Genomic DNA, 23794 nt, shown 5'->3' with positions numbered 1-23794 from the left:
CAGGCACATGCTGAGGAAGCATAGGGACAAGCCCGTCACTTAGCTGGATTGGTGAGTTTCTGAATTCTCAATTTTAAAGAATCTCATGGAGGTGCAATGGCTCTCCAGGGTTGACTTCCTCTGGAGCGTAGCCCTTAGGATCAGCGTGTGGGTCTACGGGCTTCACATAGGGATGGTGACTCCAAGTAGGTACTTCGTCTACTTTGACAGCTGTGAGCATTGTCAGGATGACAGTGTAAAGTCCCTTCCAACCACCCAAGGGCTCTTTTCTGTGTCTCTTGATGATCACCAGATCTCCTGGCCAGAACTGGTGGGGCACAGTGTTGTGATCCAGCTGCCCTCACTCCCCGTGACTGACAGTGGAACTTCCTTGTGGTCTGTAATTGACAAGGATGTTTGTGTTCTTTCTGCCTTGTGGTTTTCCGCAGAAGCAGTAGGGGTATAAAAGGCTTTAGCACTGGGCAAAATAAAGCTTGCTGTTTTTCCACCTGAAAGCCTCCGTGTCTCAATCCTGGCGCACCACCCCCCCCCCCCCAGTCTCAGCTATCCAGGCTGCACTGGCTGCAGCAGCACAGGATACAGTACCTTCTTATAGATTGCACACAGCTGAGGCCAGAGTTGTTTCTGCACCTGAGACGGAACTTTAAGGGAGGAGAGAAATCTTTGGTCATCAAATTTAGCCAGCAATTCTGCCCTAAGATTAGGCAGAATGGGTAGTGACCTGACATACATGATCACCAGTGTGGTCTGGCCTAGAGTCTAAGGAGAATGGCAAACCCAATAGGGAGCAAAGGGGAGGAGAGACACCTAGTCACTGCCAGACTCAAGGGGTAATTTGGTTAAGTTCTCCTTTGTGGCTGGGTCCATCCTTTCTACCTGACCCAAACCTTGGAAACACTAAGCACAATGAAGTTTTCCAATTGGTCCCCATAGCCTTAATTAGTTTTTGTGTTACATGAGAGACGAATGCAGGTCTGTTATCTGAGCCCAAGAGCACAGGGAGGTCATACCTTGGGATAATTTCTTCCAGCAACTTCTTGACCACCATGGCAGGCTTCTCGTGCTTAGTTGGGAAAACCACAGTTCATGATGAAAAGGTATCAATAAAAACTAACAATTATTTATAGCCATACAGGCCTGGCTTGGCCTCTTTGAATGAAGTCAACTTCCCAGTTAGCTCTGGGCCAAGTTCCTCTCTCTTGGTGTCCCGTTCTCATGACTCCACTTTTTGCATTAACAAGACGGCATGCGGGTCATCGACCTACAGCTTCTGCTGTTTTGGCCTTAAGGTCAAAGACCTTAAGATGCGCTCTTCTCAAGAGGTCCTGTGTTGTTCTTTCTCCCAAGTGAGTACTCTGGTGTATTTGTCGGACTGGCTGAGTGGCAAAGTTTGATGGGAGGATGATCCATTCATCGGGGTCCCGTGTGCACGAGCGTATTCTCTGGAGCCCTTGGTCAGTGTAAGCTGGAAATTCTAGCAGTGTGGGTGTTCCCATCTTTGGTGGTGTGGTCAACAGGATGGCTGTTCTCTGGAGGGCAGCCTGCTTTGCTGCCATGTCTGCCCGACTCTTCCCCCTTGAGATTGGGTCCTCTCCTTTCTGGTGCCTGGGGTAGTGTATGGCAGCGCTCTCTTGGGGTAGCCATATTGCCTGTAAGAGGTATAAAATCTCCTGTTTGTTCTTTTGTAATAGTCTTTCCTTCCTCGTTCACCATTCCCCTCTCCCTGTAGATGGCACCATGGACATGGATCGTGTCAAATGCATACCAGCTGTCAGTACAGATATTAAATCTTTTCCCCTTATCCACTGCACTGCCTTTCTTAGAGCTATCAGCTCGGCCCTCTGGGCTGATATCCCAAGAGGTAGGGCCTCTGTCCATATGACTGCTGCTTCAGTTGTAACTTCTGCTCCTGCATATCTGATACCATTTTTGATGAAGCTACTGCCAATTGTTAAATCATGTTAGCTTAGCCCTTCACAAAGGGGTGTTCTTAAGGTCTGGTCCGATCCATGGAGATGGCTCAGGATATCCAGACAATCATGGAGAGGCCAGTCCAGGTCCGGGTCTGGGAGAACGGCAGAGTTCGAGGCACTGCTGTGGGTGTATTGATCCTGGGTGGGGTTAAGAGCCAAGCCAGATGATAAGTCAGTGGAGCATTAGTAAGTTATCTACTAGGAGGATGTTTGTTTAAGAACCCCCCTCAACAGCATGGTGTGGCCACTTTAAGAGTTGGCCCCAAAGTTAGTCTGTCTAGTAAAGCTGATGCTGCCATTATGCATAGGCAAGGAGGCCAAGTAGTAGCCACTGGATCCAGCCTTTTTTGGACAAGGAGGCTACTGGTCTTTTCCGTGGACCCAGGGTTTGTATCAGGACCACTTTGGCCACTCCCTTCTTCTCATCCACATCAGGTGGAAGGGTCTGGTGGTGTCTGGTAGCTCCAAAGCAGGTGCAGTCAGTAGAACAACCTTAATTTCACTGAAGGCCTTTTCTATCTGTGGGGTCTAATTGAGGGGAGTCCCTTCCCATCGTGGCCTCATAGAGGCCGAGTTAATTCAGCAAACCCAGGGATTCAAGCCTACAGAACCCAGTGGACCCCATTCTCTCACCTCTTGGCGATTGCTGTGTCTGGAGACCCTCTCGATGGTCTCTTTCCTTGCTTTTGACAGCCATCTTTTCCCCCCCCCGCCCCCCCCCGTCAGCATGTACCCCAGGTAAGTTACCTCAATCAGGCAGAGTTGAGCCTTCTTTGCTAATACACTATACTCCAAGTCTCCTAAAGTTCTAAGCAGCCCTTCAGTGGCAATTTTGCAAGCTTCTAAGTCAGGAGGTCATGCACATACTGTCATGAGCTGATGTTGGGTTGGGCTTATCGGTAGTCACTCTAGTCCTCATGGAGGACTCATCAAAGATGGTAGGAGATGTCTTGAACCCTTGGGACAGTCGTGTCCAGGTCAGCTGTCCATTGAATCTGTCCTCTGGATCCATCCATTCAAAAGCAAACATAGGCTGACGGGCTAGAGCCAGTGGCAGGCTAAAGAAGGCATCCTTAAGGTCCAACGAACACAGTGTAGATGACCCGTTCTGGAGGCAAGACACTTAGAAAAGTATAGGGGTTGGGAAGTGTTGGAGGAATGTCCTCAACCCTTCTACACCTCCCAGAGGTCATGCACTGGTCTATAGTCATCGGAATTGGGCTTTTCAACCAGTAACAAGGGCGTATTCCAGGTCCCAGGTCTCTGAGGCACTTAATATGGGGAGTGATCCCCTGTGGGCCTCTCTGGGCATTGGGTGCTGTTTGACATGCGTTGGCATTACACCAGCCTTCAGTTGTATTGGTAGTGGGGTGTTGTGCTGCAATCCCAGGTCCCCCGGTTTCTGCCCATGCTTGTGGAATTGTTGGGAGCCAATTTTGAAGCAGGTCTCTACTGTCTCTTTGATTTGAGGGGCCCACAAAAAATTTGTATTCATCCACTAGTGACCTGGTGAGCACGTGTATTGACTCTCCCTTTTGATCAATCACTGATATTCCAGTCTGGTCAAAATGGATGGGGCCCACAAAAAATTTGTATTCATCCACTAGTGACCTGGTGAGCACATGTATTGACTCTCCCTTTTGATCAATCACTGATATTCCAGTCTGGTCAAAATGGATGTGGGCCCCCATTTTAGTTAGTAAGTCTCTTTCCAACAGTGGTGAATATGGGCTCTCAGGGATGACTATAAAAACGTGGGGCACTCGGCCCTGTCCTGTGTCCACTGATCTTCCAGTAGTCCACAAGTGCTGGTTCATCCCTTTAGCCTCTTGCAACCAGGACTGTGTTGGTGACATTTTGCTAGGGGTTGTTTTAGAATGGAGTGTTGTGCTCCTGTATCCCCCAGAAAAATCTATGGGTTTACCCTCCACCTTTAGGGTTACCCCAGGCTCAGGAAGGGGCTCTCAGCACTGTCGCCTTCAATCACTTATCTCTTCCAGTTCCACAACCTTCACTCTTTAGCCCTGTAATTCAGGGCATTTATTCTTTCAGTGACCCAACTTCCTACAGCAGGCACATTGGTCTTTCTGCAGACTAGGACTATTGCACAAACTTTGCTTTAGACCTTTCCCTTAATGGGTGAATCTGCAAAGGTCAGTGCCTGTCTTCTAGTCTCTGGGCTTCTTGAGGCAGCTAGAAGGACTTTGTGTGCCCCTGTGTCTGTCTTTCTAAAACTCTTGTGAGCCCCTTTGTCTGCCTTCCTTCCAGGGTTTCCCTATTACAAAGTACGTTCTCAGCAACCACAAAGCATCCAGCCAACCTCTTGCCTTCAAAACCTGTTGTTCTCTGCAACTTCCGGCAGATATCTGGTGCTGACTGGTTGACAAAGGCCAGGCTGACTGCAGACTGATTCTCAGGTGCTTCGGATCCGAGGGTATATAGGTCTTACAAGCTTCTATCAGCCTCTCTAGGAATGCTCCTGCTGTTTCTTCAGGCCCCTTGAAGTATCTGACTGACTTTGGACAAATTTGTGGGCCAATTCGAGGCAGCCTGGAGATCCCCTGTTAGAGTCTGGCGGTAGACTTAGCCTTTCCCTACCTTCCTCTGTGTTGAAATCCCAGTTGTGTTGTGTCACAGGAAAACCATTATTTATGAGGTCTGCATTGGTGGTAGGTCTTTCATCTGGGCCTGGAACCAGTTTCTGAGCCTCTGTTATAATCTGGCCCCTCTCTTCAGTAGCGAAGAGGACTTGGAGCAACTGGAAACAATCATCCCATGTTGTCTGGTAAGTGAGAAGGACAGAATCCAACAACAGGTCAGTAAGCCTGCAGGCTTTTCAGAAAGCTCAGGATTTTGTCATTTCCAATTATGAAAGTCGCTAGCGGCAAAGGGCCAATGACTCGGTGCTGCCTGCCCTCAGCATCAGGTGGGCACACAGCACACAATGAAAGGGTCATGGAGTCAATCCCAGCTGGTGGGTCCTACCTTGGAGAATGCGCACGTGTAAGAGAAGGCCCCTCCATGCCCCCAACCTTCCAATTTTTCCCATCCCAGCATGCCTCTGGGTAAGGTGGTTGGATTGAAAGGAACTCTCCAAGTTGCCTGGAGAAGGAAGACAGGGTACAGGGATGCAGTAGACAGTGGCCTGTTCTCCTCCTTTAGTTTTTCCTTTTTGTTCTTCAGTCACAGCCACAAATGCCCCTAAGGGAGGGAGAAAGGGTTTTAGCTGTGCAGGGGGTTTTCTATAAGATATTGCCAGGTGGTAATATAAGGGACCTGTCAGGAAGCCCCTGTGACCCATAGATTATGTTCTTGACTCAATAGACAGTTGAGAGGTCAAAGTTTCCCTCTTCTGGCCTTCCTACCTTCATTCCTACAAAAGACAAGGAGTTTTCCCATTTGGACCACTACTCCCTAATCTTCAGATGCCTATAGCCAGATTCCGCCTGTAACCACCTCTAAGTATGGTGGTCTCTGAGCCTCTGCCTTCTCTTCATGAAATACAGTCAAGATGAATAGAGAGTTGTATGAAATTGAGCAGAGGTGTGTGGGCCTAGTAAATAGTATTACTCCCTCTATGGGTTCTGAGAAGGGTCAGCCAACAGGAAGCCATCCTCCACCATACAACAGGCCTGAGCTCCTGGGACTGTAGTGCAGGAGGGAACATGGGAACCTTCAAGTTCAGTCATATTTCAGAGCAAAGTCATGGCTGGCGGAGTAGGAACAAAGTGACTGATGGAAGACATCTAACTGGTTGGAGACAGACAAGCTGAAGAAGAAAGCTGTCACAGGAGCCTGTGTTTTACACCATTTGCCCAGCCTCTCTGTGCATTCTGGGGTAGCACACCAGTGCATTCAAACAACCGCAAGATGAAGATACTCAGAACCATGGCCAGAGAGATGACTCAGTAATAAAGTGCCTGCTGTGGAAGAACGAAGACCTGAGTTTGGATCCCTGGTGACCCATGAAAACCTGTCATAACAGCTCATGGCTCTAATCTCCTTGCTACTGGGGGCAAAGATAAGATGATCTGAGGGCTTTATTGGCCAGCCAGTCTAGTGAAATAGGTGATCTCTGGGTTCAATAAGAGACATTGCCTCAAAAAGCAAAGTAAAGAGAAACAGATGATGGCCAACATTGCCTCCACAAGAAATGTACCTACACACGAACACATGCACATGCATACACCACACACATGAAACGGCCAACATTGCCTCCGCAAGAAATGTACCTAAATATGAACACATGCACATGCATACACCACACACATGAATGCACATACACATGGAGACTGTAAAAAATAACCAGGAAAAAAGCTGTTCCTGTTTTCAGTGCGTGTAAATGTTTTCCTATTGTTTTGCAATGGAACGGGACAGCTGTCCACACAATGTGAACACGGCCGTACGAGTTGAAATGATCTAGAGTGGGCTTAAGACTTATGTGAGATGTAGGTGGAAGATCTGTCCATCATCCAGCTCCCAAATAACGACATGGAGACTTCTTATTAGTTATAAAAGTTTGGCTGGTAGCTTAGGCTTGTTACTAACTGCTGCAATTTCAGTTAACCCATTTTTATCAATCTACAAGTAGCCACATGACTCATGACATTTACCTGTCCTCTTCCATGTCTTGTTCCATCTCCACCTGACTGGTGACTCTGCCCTTCTTTTTCCAGAGTTATGGCTGCCTGGCTCTCCTGCATATACCTACTCCAGCCTAACAATTGGCCACTTAGCTCTTTATTAAATCAAGGAGAGAAGCTCATCTTTGCAGTGTACCAAAAGATTATCATACAACAGGGAAAAAACCTATAGATTATTGCGAACACTCCACTATTTTCTTCAAGGGACTTGAGCATCTACAGGAATGAGTTACGTTGTATGGAGACCCAAATCTAAGCACTGTGAAGTAATGTCCTTTGTACAGAATGGCAGAATGGCAGAGAATGTGCACTTGTGAACGATACTTCAAACCACTCCAGATTGCTTCTAAGACAGAGTAAGGGCAGTGTGCATAGTTGGTAGACTGTATAATTTAGGGGTTATTTATAGGAAAAGAAATTTTTATGTATTCAATACAGATGCAAACTGTTTTACTAATATTTTTGTTCCGAGGTTGGTGGAATTCACAGATGTGGAACAACAGGATTCTAGGACAGACTGTGTGCATTAATTATTTATATGTATATCTACATATATGAACACAGCATTGTGTTTATCTCTATATATATTCTATTGGCTGTCTGCTATGAATAGTTCCAGGTAATGAAAAACCAAACATAGTTTTTTTTTTTTTTTTAGCATTCTCTTTCTCTCTCTCTCTGTTGCCCTTTTCATTCCTTTTCATCTCCTATTGTGCTTGTCTAGAGTAGACACTGAAAATATCTGAGTAAAGCCTCCCTTAAGCTGCCAAAGCCCAGGGCACTCTGCATCCACCAGGGATGAGTTGTGGTGAGTACATTGGTGTACTCTTTGGCAGGGTCCTGGACCGGGAAGGAGGTCACAGGACAGGGAGCAATAACGCTTGCTAGTGCCAGCTCCAAGGTTCTGGCTTCAAGCCTTCCTTTATTTTTTTTTAATTTTTATTTATTTATTTATTAAAGATTGCTGCCTCCTCCCCGCCACCGCCTCCTATTTCCCTCCCCCTCCCCCAATCAAGTCCCCCTCCCTCATCAGCCCAAAGAGCAATCAGGGTTCCCTGCCCTGTGGGAAGTCCAAGGACCACCCACCTCCATCCCGGTCTAGTAAGGTGAGCATCCAAACTGCCTAGGCTCCCACAAAGCCAGTACGTGCAGTAGGTTCAAAAACCCATTGCCATTGTTCTTGAGTTCTCAGTAGTCCTCATTGTCCGCTATGTTCAGCAAGTCCGGTTTTATCCCATGATTTTTCAGACCCAGGCCAGCTAGCCTTGGTGAGTTCCCAATAGAACATCCCCATTGTCTCAGTGTGTGGGTGCACCCCTCGCGGTCCTGAGTTCCTTGCTCGTGTTCTCTCTCCTTCTGCTCCTGATTTGGACCTTGAGATTTCAGTCCGGTGCTCCATTGTGGGTCTCTGTCTCTGTCTCCTTTCATCGCCTGATGAAGGTTAATATTCAGGAGGATGCCTATATGTTTTTCTTTGGGTTCACCTTCTTATTTAGCTTCTCTAGGATCATGAATTATAGGCTCAATGTCCTTTATTTATGGCTAGAAACCAAATATGAGTGAGTACATCCCATGTTCCTCTTTTTGGGTCTGGCTTACCTCACTCAGGATAGTGTTTTCTATTTCCGTCCATTTGCATGCAAAATTCAAGAAGTCCTTGTTTTTTACTGCCGAGTAGTACTCTAATATGTATATATTCCATACTTTCTTCATCCATTCTTCCATTGAAGGGCATCTAGGTTGTTTCCAGGTTCTGGCTATTACAAACAATGCTGCTATGAACATAGTTGAACATATACTTTTGTTGTATGATAGGGCCTCTCTTGGGTATATTCCCAAGAGTGTTATTGCTGGGTCCAGGGGTAGGTTGATCCCTAATTTTCTGAGAAACCGCCACACTGCTTTCCAAAGTGGTTGCACAAGTTTGCATTCCCACCAGCAATGGATGAGTGTACCCCTTTTTTCCACAACCTCTCCAGCAAAGGCTATCATTGGTGTTTTTTATTTTAGCCATTCTGACAGGTATAAGATGCTATCTTAAAGTTGTCTTGATTTGCATTTCCCTGATCGCTAAGGAAGTTGAGCATGACCTTAAGTGTCTTTTGGCCATTTGAACTTCTGTTGAGAATTCTCTGTTCAGCTCAGTGCCCCATTTTATAATTGGATTGATTAGCCTTTTATGGTCTAGTTTCTTGAGTTCTTTATATATTTTGGAGATCAGACCTTTGTCAGTTGCGGGGTTGGTGAAGATCTTCTCCCAGTCAGTGGGTTGCCTTTTTGTCTTAGTGACAGTGTCCTTTGCTTTACAGAAGCTTCTCAGTCTCAGGAGGTCCCATTTATTCAATGATGCCCTTAATGTCTGTGCTGCTGGGGTTATACGTAGGAAGTGGTCTCCTGTGCCCATGTGTTGTAGAGTACTTCCCACTTTCTCTCCTATCAGGTTCAGTGTGTTCGGACTGATGTTGAGGTCTTTAATCCATTTGGACTTGAGTTTTGTGCATGGTGATAGATATGGATCTATTTTCATTCTTCTACAGATTGACATCCAGTTTTGCCAGCACAATTTGTTGAAGATGCTCTCTTTTTTCCCATTGTATACTTTTAGCTCCTTTATCGAAAATCAGGTGTTCATAGGATTGTGGGTTAAAGTCAGGGTCTTCTATTCGATTCCATTAGTCGACTTCTCTGTTTTTATGCCAATACCAAGCTGTTTTCAATACTGTAGGCTCTGTAATAGAGTTTGAAGTCAGGGATGGTAATGCCTCCAGACGATCCTTTATTGTATAAGATTGTTTTGGCTATGCTGGGTTTTTTGTTTTTCCATATAAAGTTGATTATTGTCTTCTCCAGATCTGTGAAGAATTTTGATGGGATTCTGATGGGGATTGCATTGAATCTATAGATTGCTTTTGGTAGAATTGCCATGTTTACTATGTTGATCCTCCCAATCCAAGAGCAAGGGAGATCCTTCCATTTTCTGGTGTCCTCTTCAATTTCTTTCTTCAAAGACTTAAAGTTCTTGTCAAATAGATCTTTCACTTCCTTGGTCAGAGTTACCCCCAAGATATTTTATGCTATTTGTTCAAGCCTTCCTTTAAATCACTCTGCACATACAATAGAGAGCCTGGTGGGTTTTCTTTTTCTCTTTTGTGCAACGAAGTTGGAGAACTGTGAAATGAAATTCTTTAACCTCTTGGAAGCAGCCAGCAGCAGGCAGTAGGAACTGACAGCAGCTGTCATTAGAGAGTCCCAGCACAAATGGGGTCAGAGTGCCGGGAGCATTTAAAGCACCTCAGAAGATCCCCAGCAGGGATGGCCCATGGCTTGCCTACTATGACTTTGTTTGGGTCTTTCAGAGGAGGAAGTATTCACACTGAGCGAACCTGCGCATCACTGATGAGACAAAAGGAATCCAAAATAAGCTGAGGATTTCAGCTCCCTTCCTCCTCCACAACAGCAGCCCCTGTTCAGTGTCAGGCCTGGCAAACATTGGTGCAGTTCTCTTGGACTCAATGAGTGTTTCAAGAGGGAACTCTTTGGACCTAACTTCCTTATCTGCTTTCCTGCCCTTGGTGTTCCCAGAGGAGTCAGGTGACTTCTCATGGCCTGAATTCCCTGGAGTGTGCGCCTAGGGACTCTGCCAGGTGTTTCCTAAGACAGCCTATTTCTGAATCACCTTTCAGGCATTGCTATTTCTTGCCACTGGTGAGGCTTAGCATTAGTTAAAAAGAAATGAACCGGCCAGGCGGTGGTGGCGCACGCCTTTAATCCCAGCACTTGGGAGGCAGAGGCAGGCGGATCTCTGTGAGTTCGAGACCAGCCTGGTCTACAAGAGCTAGTTCCAGGACAGGCTCCAAAACCACAGAGAAACCCTGTCTCAAAAAACCAAAAAAAAAAAAAAAAAAAAAAAAAAAGAAATGAACCTTCTAGGTAGTGGTGGTGCATGTATTCAATCCCAGCACTTGGGAGGCATAGACACATAGATCTCTGTGAGTTTGAGGTCAGCCTGGTCTACAGAGTGAGTTCCAGAACACCCAGGGTTATACACAGAAACCCTGTGCAAAAAACATAACAAAACAACAAAAACCAAAGAAGCAAAAAAACTAACCTGCCTGGAAAAACACAGTACAGGTACACCAAAGGAAGAGTACAAACTAGAGCATATCATAAGCTCATGTCATATTGCTTGCTCAGTTAGCAGAGACAAGAAGTTTCAAAGAGGAGGGGCCAGGCCTGAGCAAGAGACAGTCCACTGAGCTAAAGTCCTCATCCCACCTCCAGTCCTCACCCGGTGCAGTGTGCACATGTTCTAACCTTTTCCAGATGAAGTCTAGACTGAGCTGTGGTACACTGGAGTTTATATGCTTGAGTATGTGTGTAGGAGCACTCCCCTGCTGGGGCGTGTGGTGACCACAGACTGACCTCAGAACATCTTCCTCCAGCTTCCCACCGTATGTTATGCCACAGTCTCTCACTGAACCTGGAGCTTGCCAGTTTGGCTAGACTGGCTGAGCTCCCAGAATCTGCTAGACTCTGCCCTTCAGCACTGGGGTTATGGACCCCTGCTCCACCACATCTAAGTTTTTACGTGGTTGCTAGTGATGTAAACCCAGGCATTCATGCCTTTTCAACAAACACTGTACCCAGTGAGCCATCTCCACAACCCCTAAGTAGATTTTTATCCTGAAATGCTGGTCAATCTCTGTGTTTGGAAACCCAAGTTCTCACACTGACTTGTTCTTAATGCCACAGTTAGTGAGTTTATGTAATTACCACTCTTTCTTTATTGCAAGCATTCAGTTGTGTGGGAAGGATAGTCTCGAAAGCATCAGGCTTACGGAAGCAAATGAAGGAAACAGGAAATCAGGAGCCTCAAGATCTTCTCAAGTGTCTCCTCCAGAATCAAGTGCAGACTTCTGTAAGATCATTTGGGGTCCACAGGTGTGGGGTTGTGTTTGGTAACGTCATATTCTCCTTTGCTGCAGTTGTTCAAGCTGGATTTCCTAAGAGCAGGCTTGAACAACATCAAAGGTTAATGTCTTAATATGTTCCATTTGTTCTTGAAATTAAATGAGTATTTAAATCCTGGAACAGCCTTTATATTGAAGTAAGGGTTTTCTCAATCTAAGCCATTGTTAACGTGATGGGAATTCTAAGCCTTCTGGGACTGACAAGAGGGTGAGCAGGTGACTAGGACTATTCTAATACAGCTCACCCCATGGAGAGGAAAATGAGCCCTGTAACCATGGCACAGGCTCCATTTCTGTTTCTGGGCTCCACCTCAGCTGACTTGTGAGTCACGTGCATCCTTGCTGTGGAAAAGAAAGAAAGGCTATAGAACAAGGGACAGAAGAATCTAGTGCGTCCTAACCCACACGTTCTCCTCACCCCCTCTCCCAGCAGAGACTTCACACACGCTGGTCTGCACATTCTGAGATCTTTTGAGAGCACGCCTGCTCATATCCATTACTGCATTCCTTATGTCTCTTACAGAAACATTACTGTTCCATGCTGTAGCTTTAAAGTTGTATTTCTTTTTTTTTTTAAAGTTGTATTTCTTCACTCAGGACTATTTGACTAGGACTGTGAGAATGCCCAAAAGGCACAAAAATCAAATTCAGGAAAGACAGATGTGAATCATGAAATATGCAGATATTTGTAAGAATTTAGCTCTGGCAGGTGGAAGGGAGGAGGAGATAAAGGGGCATTCCAGACAGGAAGTAGCAAGTGTACAAGCCTGTCAAGTGGGAAAGATGAGGCCAAAAAAAAAAAAAAAAAAAAAAAAAAAAAAGAAATATGGCTTCCTTCCCTAGGTTCTGAAAATCTTAGAGAAATTCTAGTGTCTGTATGACAGATAAACCAAAGTCACATGAGGGAATCAGTTAAGAAATGGTTGGGTTTAATAAGAATGCTGATGTTCCCTACACTGGAGGGTTGTGTGTGTGTGTGTGTGTGTGTGTGTGTGTGTGCACATGCTCATGCAAGCAAAAGTTATAAAGAGCAGAGACAGATTGTCAGGCGAATGTGGCCAGTCATTTATCTGACAAGGTTTCCTGAGAACCTTCTATGTGCCAGGCTCTGTCTTAGGCCCTGAGAACTCAGCAGTGAAGAAAGGAGTGTGGCTGAGCCTCATGGAGCTCACATTTTGGGAACAGGAGAAGAGCAGTAGAGGACATGTGGTTCTCAGCCTGCACCACCATCATCCACCAACTGCTGAGCTGCCTCTGAGAGCTGACCCTTGTTGGAGGAGGCTGCTTGGTTACTCGTTCAACCCGGCCACCCAGAACCAAAATAAACATACAGAAACTATATTCAGTCCAGTCCTCCCCACCTACCTAAGTTCTGCCCTATCAATAGGCCAAGGCAGTTTTCTTTATTCATTAATGGCAATCACAGAGGGGACTCCCACATCAGACCCTCCAGTGGATTTGCTTGAACTGTCTCATGGTGGCTTCTGTAAAAAACAAAACAAAACAAAACAAAAAAGCTAACGAAACAACAACAACAACAAAAGACCTGTTCCTTCTACACTGTATCATCTAGCAGACACTTCAAAGATTAAAATATATATTCACTGGTGTTTATTCTTTTTGCAACGCAATTGATTTTAGGTTTACACTTTTATACAAGTTCCTTTCCAATGTAAACATCTGTAGCCCACAGTCCTTGTGTTTTGAAGGCCTCTGAATAACAAAAGGGTAAAATCCAGGAATGTTTGGCTAACTTGACACTGTGGGATCAAGATGTCTGTCTGGACTGCCGCAGATCATTGTGATCCTGGCAGAAGGTTCACTGGTCAAACTCACGTTTTGTGTTAGTCCCTCCAGACAGGAAAAGGATGATCAACCTGAGGCTGTGAAATTCTAACCTGTTTGACCTGCACCTTTATCCAGGCTTTGGCTGATAGTTTGTATTCACGTGGCCACCACACAAAGACATCTGTAACCCGATTTACTGAGTAACCTGTAGCTTAATATTACAGGATACTCTTGTAGCCATCGATCAACCAATCCCAGCAATGATGCTTCAGCCAATCACAGGCTACCATTGAATCACATGGTAGGACCAGCTGCCTGCAGCCAATCAGGCTGCCTGTTTCTGAACTGTTCCCTGCTCTTTGGCGGTTTAACTGCCCGGTCTCTGGTGCTGCAGGATGGAGAAGCGCTCAGCCCTTCTTAATCTGTCTGCTGACAGGTGTCCTGTAAGGATCCCCACCAGCAGAGAACCTGTCTTTGTCCTCTGTGGCGTTTGCTGGGAATTCAGAGGTGCTGGAGCTGCTGAGTCTTGAATGAGAAGCTGAGTTGCCCAGCAGTATAGAAGTCACAGTATCTGGGGCCTCTGACCTCCCCAGAGCTCAGTGTTACACTGTTAACTGTAGCCCAGCCTGAGAGTCTTGCAGCATCTGGCATTGGGAGGAGATAGTGACAGCAGATTTCAAAGCATGGGAGGGGTGGAGGAGGCTGAGGGGACCAGAAAGGGGAGGAGGTTGCTAGGGCAGTGCAGACAGGGAGAGCTGAAGGGGTCCTTGGAATTCTGGCTCTACACCACACCTGTGGACTCCCAGGAAGGTGAAGGCCTCCACATTGTAGGTTAAATGGCCACCACCTCCAGGTTCCTGACTCCCCCTCCCCATAGCCATAAAGGTTGAATTTCTCTCTGATTTCAGAGTCCATGCAACCTGCTCTGTTGCAGACACTTGTTCTCACTGGAGAAGAATAAAGAAGTGGTTGACATGCGTGGTCCTATGCACACATTTTCAGCCTTCCAGGCAGGTGAGTCCACAGCAATCAACACTTTGTATTTCTTTCAGTGCCATTGTCATTCATTTACCTTATTGAACGCTTAATTATCAGTGAGGGTTTGTGTGGCTTGGCTTTGCCTAACTGCAGTTAGTTGAAGCAAGTGTTCTGAACACAAGCTCGTCAGGCCTGAGCTGTGATCTTGATAGGTCTGATCATTCCATTTCAAAATCAGGAAATTCATACCTGGATGGGGTTTTGGCATGTGACCCCGTCTTGAGTTGAGGACCATCTGTATATGGTTTCAAGATTTCAAAGAAACAATCTGAGGAAGTAGGTAGGACTCTAGAGTCAGGGCTTCTCTCCTTCCCTATCTTCCCCTCCTCCTCTAATCCCACACATCTCAAAGGAGGAATTTCAATCTCTGGATGATTATATGGTGGACAGTTTGAAACTGGGATGATTAAATGAGAGTAGAACTATGTTAGATGGGATTTACTTAATGTCAGTCATAAATATCTGCTTTAGTGATGTAAATATCACTAAAAATATTGGTAAATCTGAGTCCTAAGAAGTTTTAGGAAAACTTAATAAAACATATCACAGAGAGAGTCAAATCCAGACAGAGGAATTTGATGGAGAAACAAGTTCAGTATTGCCGTATAAGAACAGAGAGGAAGAGAGCATAAGGTTTTCAAACAGCCAACTTTAATTTATCCAGTCATCTTACAGGAACAATTGCCAAATGATAGATTTCCCCAAGGCTATGCAAGAGTTAAATGGACTCTTGTGAAAATGTTAGATTTAAGAAGGTTCAAGGAAGCAATAGTCTCATATAGCATGCATTCACCTTTTGTGAAACAGGTGTTAAACTCATGGTCAGTTTGTAAGAGAATTCTCCCTAAAGACAGCATAGACTTGATTAAAGCTTTCTCAGGGCCTGGCCAACAATTGCAATGATGTTCCTGATTCTGAGAAGAGGCTTAGACCATTGAAGAACAAAATAGGGTTAGAGGTATGGAAATCTCCCAAGATCAACTTCCTAGAGAGGGAGTTTATGATGATGCACCATGGCATTCTCTATATGATGACCATGCCATGGATTTTTGCCATGCAGCAGCTTTGAATGCTTGGGGCAGAATTGGAGAAACAGGAAAAAAAATGAGTCATCTACTAAAATCATGCAGGCCAAAGGAAGGCGTCACAGATTTCTTCCAACGACCAAATATATCAGTAAATAGAATGATATGAAATTCAGAAGCTATACAAATAATAATTGAATATATGGCTTTTGAAAATGCTACTTCTCAATTAAAATGATAATTAGGCCCATTTAATTTTTATTTTATTTTTTTAAAAAAGGAAAAAATTATCTTTTTCCATTTTATTACCAATCCCAGTTTCCACTTCCTTCACTCCTCCCATTCCCTCCACCTTCCCCCCATAGTCCCCCATCTCCCCATCTACTCCTCAAAGAGGGTAAGGCACATTGCTTTGTGGAAAGTCCAAGGGCCTCCCCACTATATCCAGACTGAGCAAGGTTCCATCCAATGAGAATGAGTTCCCCAAAGCCAGTGCATGGAGTAGGGATAAATCCTGGTGCCACTGCCAGTGGCCCTGCAGTCTGCTCCAGCCATCCAACAGCCAACCACAGTCAGAGGCTCTAGCTTGGTCCTATGCTGATTCCTTCCCTGTCCAGCTGGAGTTGGTGAGTTCTCATCAGCTCGGGTTAAACTGTTTCAGTGGGTGTCCCCATCGTGGTCTTGACCTCTTTGCTCATATTCTCACTCCCCTCACTCTTCCATTGGGCTTTGGGAGCTCAGCCCAATGTTCTGCTGTGGGTCTCTGCCTCTGTTTCATTCCGGTGCTAGATGAAGGTTCTATGGTGACAATTAAGATATTCATCAGTCTGAATACAGGGAAAGGCTGGTTTGTCCACCCTCTCCTCTATTGCCTTGGGTCTTAGCTAGGGCCATCCTTGTTAATTCTGTGAATTTAGAGTCAGGTTTCTTGCTAGCCCCCATAGTGCTCCTTCAATTAAAATATCTCTTTCCATGCTCTCATCTCAAATATCCCATTCCCTCAAGTTCTCCTCCCCTTCCACCCTCCCTTCTTCCCTCATCCCCATGCTCCCAATTTTGTCATGGTCACTGCCCCAGCTCCAAGGACACAGTGGATCTATGTCACCATGAGGAGTTTATAGCACACTGTTTACAGAGCCTATTTAAGTTCAAGACCCCCAGCAAGAGCCAGAGTTTCATGCAATCAGCACAAACCTGGAAGCCGACTCTTAAAGAAGCTGGTCAGTTTTGCTGCTAAGGCTGAGTCTGGAAGCCTTCTCTTAAAGAAGACGTGCCTCTGCTCGTGGCCAGAAAATAGAGCCTACCTGAGAAAATGCTGCTACCAATAAGCCGTCCTTAACACTGCTCTTTCGTCTCTTAACTCTGTTCTTTTGTGTCTCAGATTCCTTCCCAAGTTCTCTCAGGTTTTATGTGGATGTAATTGGCCTATGTTTGCACCATTATTTAACTGGACACTGATAGTTAGTTCATTTCCCAGCCCTCAGATCTGAAATAATCACAAAGAAAGTATATTAATTACAAAACTGATTGGTCAATGTCTCAAGCTTATTTCTAGTTATCTCTTATATTTTAACATTACTCATTCCTAACTTCTGGCCTTTCCTGCCTTAGCTCTAACCTTTGTATTTCTACCTTCACCTTATGCTCATTGTACCCATAGTCAGATGGGTACTGTATACACAATGTACCAGAAGAAATCACAAATGACCATGGGTCTCTGCACCTGCCACGTCATGAAAAGTTGTCAGTGACATGCAGGCCACCATTCTGAGATTGAAGGCAGACATAGGATAGAGTAACATGGCTTTGATATCCAGGCCAAGCTGGGAGGGCCTGGAAAACTCAGCTGGTTGCCCATCTCCAATTAGTTGAGTAGGAAGTCCCTAGGGTCCCTAGGTCCTTTATTCTTCGTCATGATATCCAGAGGCCATGATTCATCTGCTGTGAACTCAAGGATGCCACACTACTGTCCTGATGACTGTGCCTACTTTGTGACTTGGGTAGACACTGGGCTGGCTCTCTGGTGCCTCTGTACACAGCTACACAAAGATCAGGTGAGAGCAGATCAGGAGAAAGACAAGGTTAGATGACGTTTAGGCTGGGGTCTTACGTGGTTGACTTAGCACTCTCTCCAGTCCTAAAAATTTGTTTGTTTTGGTCCTGTAGGGTTGACTCAGCCCAAACACCACCCTCAGAAGGAAATCTAAAGACTTTTGTTTCCTTCGTTACAGTATAATTGCCACTAACTACAATGACGGAACTAGGAGATGGTGAGACCTCAAACGGCACTATCACCTCTTTGTCGATTCATATCCTCTCCGGAAACAGTACTCCAAGGTGGACCAGATACAGACCTTTCCCTGTGGCCTTGCACTGCAGACAGGACCTCAAGATAAATCATACACAGAGAAAGTAATGCCTAAAGATTTCCTTGCTTTCAGATGGGGTCGCATTTGCTTTTCCAGATTGTACCCTTCTACATAGGCAGTGCCTCAGACAAATGGACAGGGCTGCCTGGGACACATAGTGCCTGTACCCTGTGCTGATAATCGCTGGCTCAGGACACAGGATCTCTGCATATAGGATGACCCACGGCTTCCATTTGCCTTTGGCTGCTTGACCATGTACTTTAGGATTGGAGTGATGAACACAGCTAGTATTTGAATGTTTTGTGTTTTTGGGAATCCTGTGGTGGCAGACATGCCAACACACTGGGTCTTGAGCTGGTTCATTGTATAGAGTTTTCTTTGCAGGAGCACATCTATGGATAATCCCCAATTTCTCTACTGGAGTCTATCCAACAGAGCTTGTGAGGTCCTGTTCTTAGCGACCTGTTGGGTCATGAAGAGTCTGCTCAGGACTGACCCTTGGTTTTGTGTATTGGAGGATAAGCCCTTGAGCTGTTGTGCAGAGTTCTCTTGCACTTTAACTTTGGAGGTCAAAATGAAAATACAAATCTTTTTATGCTGTGCCCAACGGTCTTTTGATAGCCATGTGACCTCTCAGTTTGTCTAGGACTTGTCCCTGCATTTCTGTCTGGGACTTCCAGGCCCCTCTATTTTACTGTTTGCATTAAGCACATGGCTATGCCATGCTCCTGGGGTTTTAAAATATTGGGGACGATCCCTTCTCTAGAGAGGAAAGGATTCCTGTCCTGGGAGCCTGACTTGGTTGTAGCAGGCACAGTCGTGAAGCCTGACTGAGAGGCTCTGGAGGCGAGGATATCTGCAGCAAGCAGAACCTCGGGGGCACAGTCTTGAAAGGACTTCCCAGTGGCACAGTCCTGAAGGACAACGCCAGCGGCCGAGCAGTGAGTTGTGCTCAGGCCCGAGTCTTCTGGATCCTGGGGAAAAGTCTCCAGCAATTCACTGTTTTGAGACTTACCCTCATCTCTGCAGATTCCGTGGGGAGTGCTCACTCACAGGACTCTTCCTCTTCTGTGCCCTACAGCCCCTGCTATCCCTGGTGCTTGATGCCTGGGATGTCACACTGATCTCCCGAACTGAAACTTCTTTGTTCATTCTCCTAAAGCCACATCCTCACTGTCCTGTGACTCACAGACATGGCTTGACTAGGGTATATTTGCCTCTGGATGGTCTGTGCAAAATCCAAGAACCATATCACTGTTCCAGGCTCTGCACACGATGCTCTGTGAGGTGGACACTAAAGTCGTACTCTACTCATGGTTAGTTCTGTTTCATTACCTTAAATGAGGAAAAGCATTTGCTTTTTTAGATCATACCATTATGCAGTGCCTATGACAATGGACAGGGAAGCCTGGGGCCCGTGGTGCCAGTGCCCTGCGCTGAGAGTGGCTGTCTACGGACCCAGTTTCTCTGCACATAGGTTGGCCATAGTACATCCATTTGTCTGGGAAAGGTTGACTGTACCTTTAGGATTGGCCTGGGAACAATCGCTAGTGTTTGTTTGTTTTATGTTTTTCTGTCATCGGAGGTCATGGGGTCATGTCCTTCAGTGGCCTGTTGGGGGAGAATAGTCTGCTCATACTGATACTTGTGTTTGTGTCGTGGCTGATAAACCATTGACTTTCCGTGGAGAGTATTTCTGCAATGTTTTTTGGGGTCAATATGACAATAAAAAGCCTTTTATCCTGTCCCCAAAATTCTTTTCATTATTATTTATATTGTAGGCTTCTACAGGCCTCATCTCTATAAGCTGTATGTCCTTTCTGTGACTTGTATATTCAGTTTTGTCATTATTTGGACAAAAAATACGGCTATGCCATGTGTCCCGGAGTTTGGAAATGGTAGGGACGTTCCCTTCTCTTGATAAGAAAGGATAAATAAGGGCCATGGAGTCTACAATAGGTGAACCTAAAGAAGCTAAGTAAGAAGGTGAACCCAAGGAAAAACATATAGTTATCCTCTTGGCTAAGGGAAGTAGACCAAATTGCCGGGGAGAAAATTAGGATCTTGGGGGTGGGGTGGGATGGGGGTAAGGGGAGATGGGGAGAGAAAAGGTAGAAGGGAAGGAGGGGGGACTTGGGGAATCAGGAGAATTGGGATAAAGGAAAGGTGGATAGGGGCGCACGGAACCACAATTCTTAGTTAAGGGAACTACTTTAGGGTGAGCAAGAGATTTGACCCTAGAGGGGCTCCCAAGTGCCCAACATGAGGTTCCCAGTTAGTTCCTTGGGCAGCTGAGGATTGGGAACCTGAAATGACCCTATCTAGAGCAATACTGACGAATATCTTGCATATCATCATAGAACCTTCATCTGGTGATGGATAGAGATAGAGACAGAGACCCACACATGAGCACTGGACTGAACTCCCAAGGTCCCAATGAGGAGCAGAAGGAGGGAGAACATGAGCAAAGAAGTCGGGACCACGAGGCGTGCACCCACCCACTGAGACAGTGGAGCTGATCTACTGGGAGCTCACCAAGGCCAGCTGGACTGTGACTGAAAAAGCATGGGATAAAACCGGACTCTCTGAACATGGCGAACAATGAGGGCTGATGAGACGCCAAGGACAATGGCACGGGGTTTTGATCCTACTTAATGTGCTGGCTTTGTGGAAGCTTAGCCAGTTTGGATGTTCACCTTCCTAGATATGGACGGAGGGGGGAGGACCTAGGACTTACCACAGGGCAGGGAACCCGGACTGCTCTGTGGACTGGAGAGGGAGGGGGAGAGGAGTCGGGGGAGGGGGAGAAGGGTGGGAGGAGGGGGAGGGAAATGGGAGGCTGGGAGGAGGTGGAAACTTGTTTTTTGTTTATGTTTTTTTTTCTTCTTTTCTTAATAAAAAAAAAATTTATAAAAAAAAAAAAAAGGATACCTATCCTGGAAGGATGACTGGGTTGTAGTGGGCACAGTATTGAGGCTGGACTGGGAAGTCCTGGCAGCCAGGATATTTGCAGCAAACCAAAGCTCTGGGGCACAGTCTTGGAGAATATTTTGTACAACAGTCTACGGGACAATCCCAGTGCCCAGCAATGAGGTGGGCTCAGGCTCCGGTCTTCTGTATCCTGGGAAATAGTTCTCCAAGTGGATGGACTTTCACTGGTCTCCAGCGATTCCTTATTGATGTCAGAGACAGTTAGCCATTTCCCAGCTTCCACAGGGAGTGCCCACTCTCAGGAGACTTCCTTCTTTGCCTCTTCCAGCACTCTTGTGTGCCTGCTACTTGGTGATTGGGATGCCACACTGACCCTCCAAACTGACACCCCTGGTACATTTCTCTGAAATCACAGCACTTGTATCCACCACACCCTCACTCTCCTGTGACCCAGAGGCCTCCTTGACTAGGCCTGGACTTGGCTCTGGATTGTCTGTCCAAGATCCAAGAACCGTATCCCTGTGCCAGGCTCTGTCCATGAGGAATCCTACCGGATGGCAGAAGGACAGTTACATGTGGACAGAGATTCCACAGTGCGAGTTCTTTTTGTCACGTCCTCTGCTGGGCCTTTCTGAAAAGGTTTTCCCCGGATTGGACATTTGGACAATCTCTAGAGTTCCAGAAGGACAAAGAGGCATTGCCGGACTGTGGAAATGGCAAAGCCTTGTTCAATTGAAAACAAATATGATGTGCAGCCTCTGAGGGGCAGGCTCCATCTGTGCTACTCCAGGCTTCTTGTAAGAAGTGTTTCCAGCAACTTGTGAGTGCTGGGATTGAAGAAGGAAGGCCCATTAGAAGTTCTCTTGCAGCTTGTTGAGGGATTCAGAAAAGGTTATCTCCTCGTTTCCTTATACTCTTGAGTTTTCCAGGGATAAAAATGGACGTTCTGTTGACTGAGCTTCCTGACTATTATTGTTTTGGCGGTTAGTACTATCTCTGTCTTTCCTATTCAGAAGAAAGAGGCACTTAAGATACTGTTCTATTTCTTTACTCATTGTTTGATTATTAAGAGTTTGTGCCTGCTGGAAAGTCCTTGAGCAGCCAGTACATTTAGTAGGAATCAGAAATGAATAAAAATGCCTGCAGCAGCACAACTGTCATCATTCTAGAGTCTAGGAAGGTTGAATGCAGCTCCTGGTCCCCACTTCTGACCTTTCTGCAAGTTTGGGAGTGGCTTTCATGACTAAGTGTGAGAGTGGGTGGAGACACTGCCAGAGCACTGGGAGGATCCAAATGTAGCTTAGCAGTCTACAGTTAGCTGGTATGGTCAAAAAAGGCTAAAAAAACTCTCAGTAAAAGAGGTGGAGAAAAAAATCCTCTAAATAGATTCCAGTGTGTCTTAAAATGTGCATTGACTCTAGAAAGAAAAAAATGTGTAATGGCAGTCATAGCGAGAAATAAATTAAAAATAATAAAGTTTTTTTAAAAGCTTAAAAATAAGCTGCCACATGAAGATGGGAAACACACAGGGAGTCTGGTTCCTGTATTGTATTGTGTTGATTTTTAATTATTTTTGATTGCTGAAAAGCAAAGGTCAGCTGCTAAGAGTTCTAGAATTAAAAGAGGGATTGTGGAAATAAACCAGTCTAGTTATTTTAAGAATGTCTAACTTTAAAAAATGATAAAAAGAAATGTATTTGTCAAATGGAAATCACAAATGCATTGGAGAAGAGACTTTTCTTCTGTTTTCGCAGGAAAGAAGAGGCTATGTGTTTGATCCAGCTTGATTTGGATCTAGTTTGATCAGGGAAGGCCTCCTGAAACTTGCCAGGTGATACCTATCAAAAAAAGTTATAACTGATATACCTAGGGCTTGGTCACCATCTCAAACTCTTTCTCTGGGACCCTAAAGATACTTCGCCCATATTCAGCAGGAAGTAGTCTAGAGAACACAACGTCCACATTCTCAAGAGGAAAGGGGATGTGGGTGGTCTTTGGTTATCTTGTGGTTCATGGATGTTTGTTATTATAATGTTTATATAGGAATATAGAATAAAAAGAAAACTATCCCAGATATTTTGTATCAGCATGCATTCTGTTATGTAGGTACATATTCAAAGTCAATTTTGTTACACTGTATATATGTTTTCTTTCCTGTTAAAAAGAATTTCATGTTGATACAAATTTAAGACACTTTTTGTTGCAACACTGTGTATATGTTTCTACTCTTGTTTAAAGGATTTTTTGTTGATAAGATTTACGTTTATTTTTGTTACAACATATTGTATATATGCTTCTGTTCTTTCTTAAGGTACTCTACCTATGCAGTTCATTTTAAAAATGTAAGGTAAAAGATATTAGTTATTAAAAAGTGTTATTATGAACTATTTAGGATAATCAAGAAACACAGGTCAGTAGTTAATCATCTATAATATTCTAATTTGTAGATATGCTTGGTTTGTTTTCCATATCATATAAGATTTATTTTAAATAGATAGATGGACTTTAATCCTTTCAAAGACGTATAGAATTTTGAATGCTTGTCAATTTAGGGCTGTTTCTTACAATGAGATACACTTGCTCCTGGCAGCACTATTTACTTCAGAGATGATGGGCATTGAAGAATCTCCTAGTGGAGTTTGCTGTCATTGTGACGAGATTAGCCAGTCGAACAAGAAGATGTTCTATGTTCTGGCTTGGACTATTTGAAAGTATATTGTATATACTGGGCATGCAGTACCAACAGGAAAGGGATCATTGAACTTTGCCAGACTGAAAAAGGTGGGAAAGTCCTTCAGGGTTCCTGCTTTACAGAAGAAACTACCAGACATTCTGCAGGACACATAGGAAAGTGACTTACAACAGCTAATATAGAGGAGACAATCATTCAAATATCCTGTTTAATTTAAAGGCCTTTTGGATTCTATGGGCCTGTATGCTGTTGATGGATTCCCCAACATTGGAAAGGAAATTTGAGTGACTGTCCAGGCATTCAGATGTTTTTGTCATTTCTAGAGATTTTTGAAGTCATTTGCAATGCACATTTTGTTTTTTAAT

At 45.0% G+C, this 23794-nt stretch overlaps 1 protein-coding gene across 1 annotated transcript in view; it reads left to right on the top strand.

The window, feature by feature from the left end:
- The window catches only part of LOC121432574, a 50496-nt gene that overhangs the window by 4336 nt on the left and 22366 nt on the right, over nucleotides 1-23794 (top strand). The window contains exon 3 of the mRNA XM_041630609.1: nucleotides 14283-14388. Within this exon, the coding sequence (XP_041486543.1) occupies nucleotides 14283-14388 (106 nt within the window). The remainder of the gene's footprint in view (nucleotides 1-14282; nucleotides 14389-23794) is intronic.

Source organism: Microtus oregoni, unplaced genomic scaffold (genome assembly GCF_018167655.1).
Source record: "Microtus oregoni isolate MIOR12 unplaced genomic scaffold, Mior012 000035F_ref0000213, whole genome shotgun sequence".
Taxonomy (NCBI): domain Eukaryota; kingdom Metazoa; phylum Chordata; class Mammalia; order Rodentia; family Cricetidae; genus Microtus; species Microtus oregoni.
Note: the sequence above shows the minus strand (reverse complement) of the source record. Positions and strands in the feature narration are given on the sequence as shown.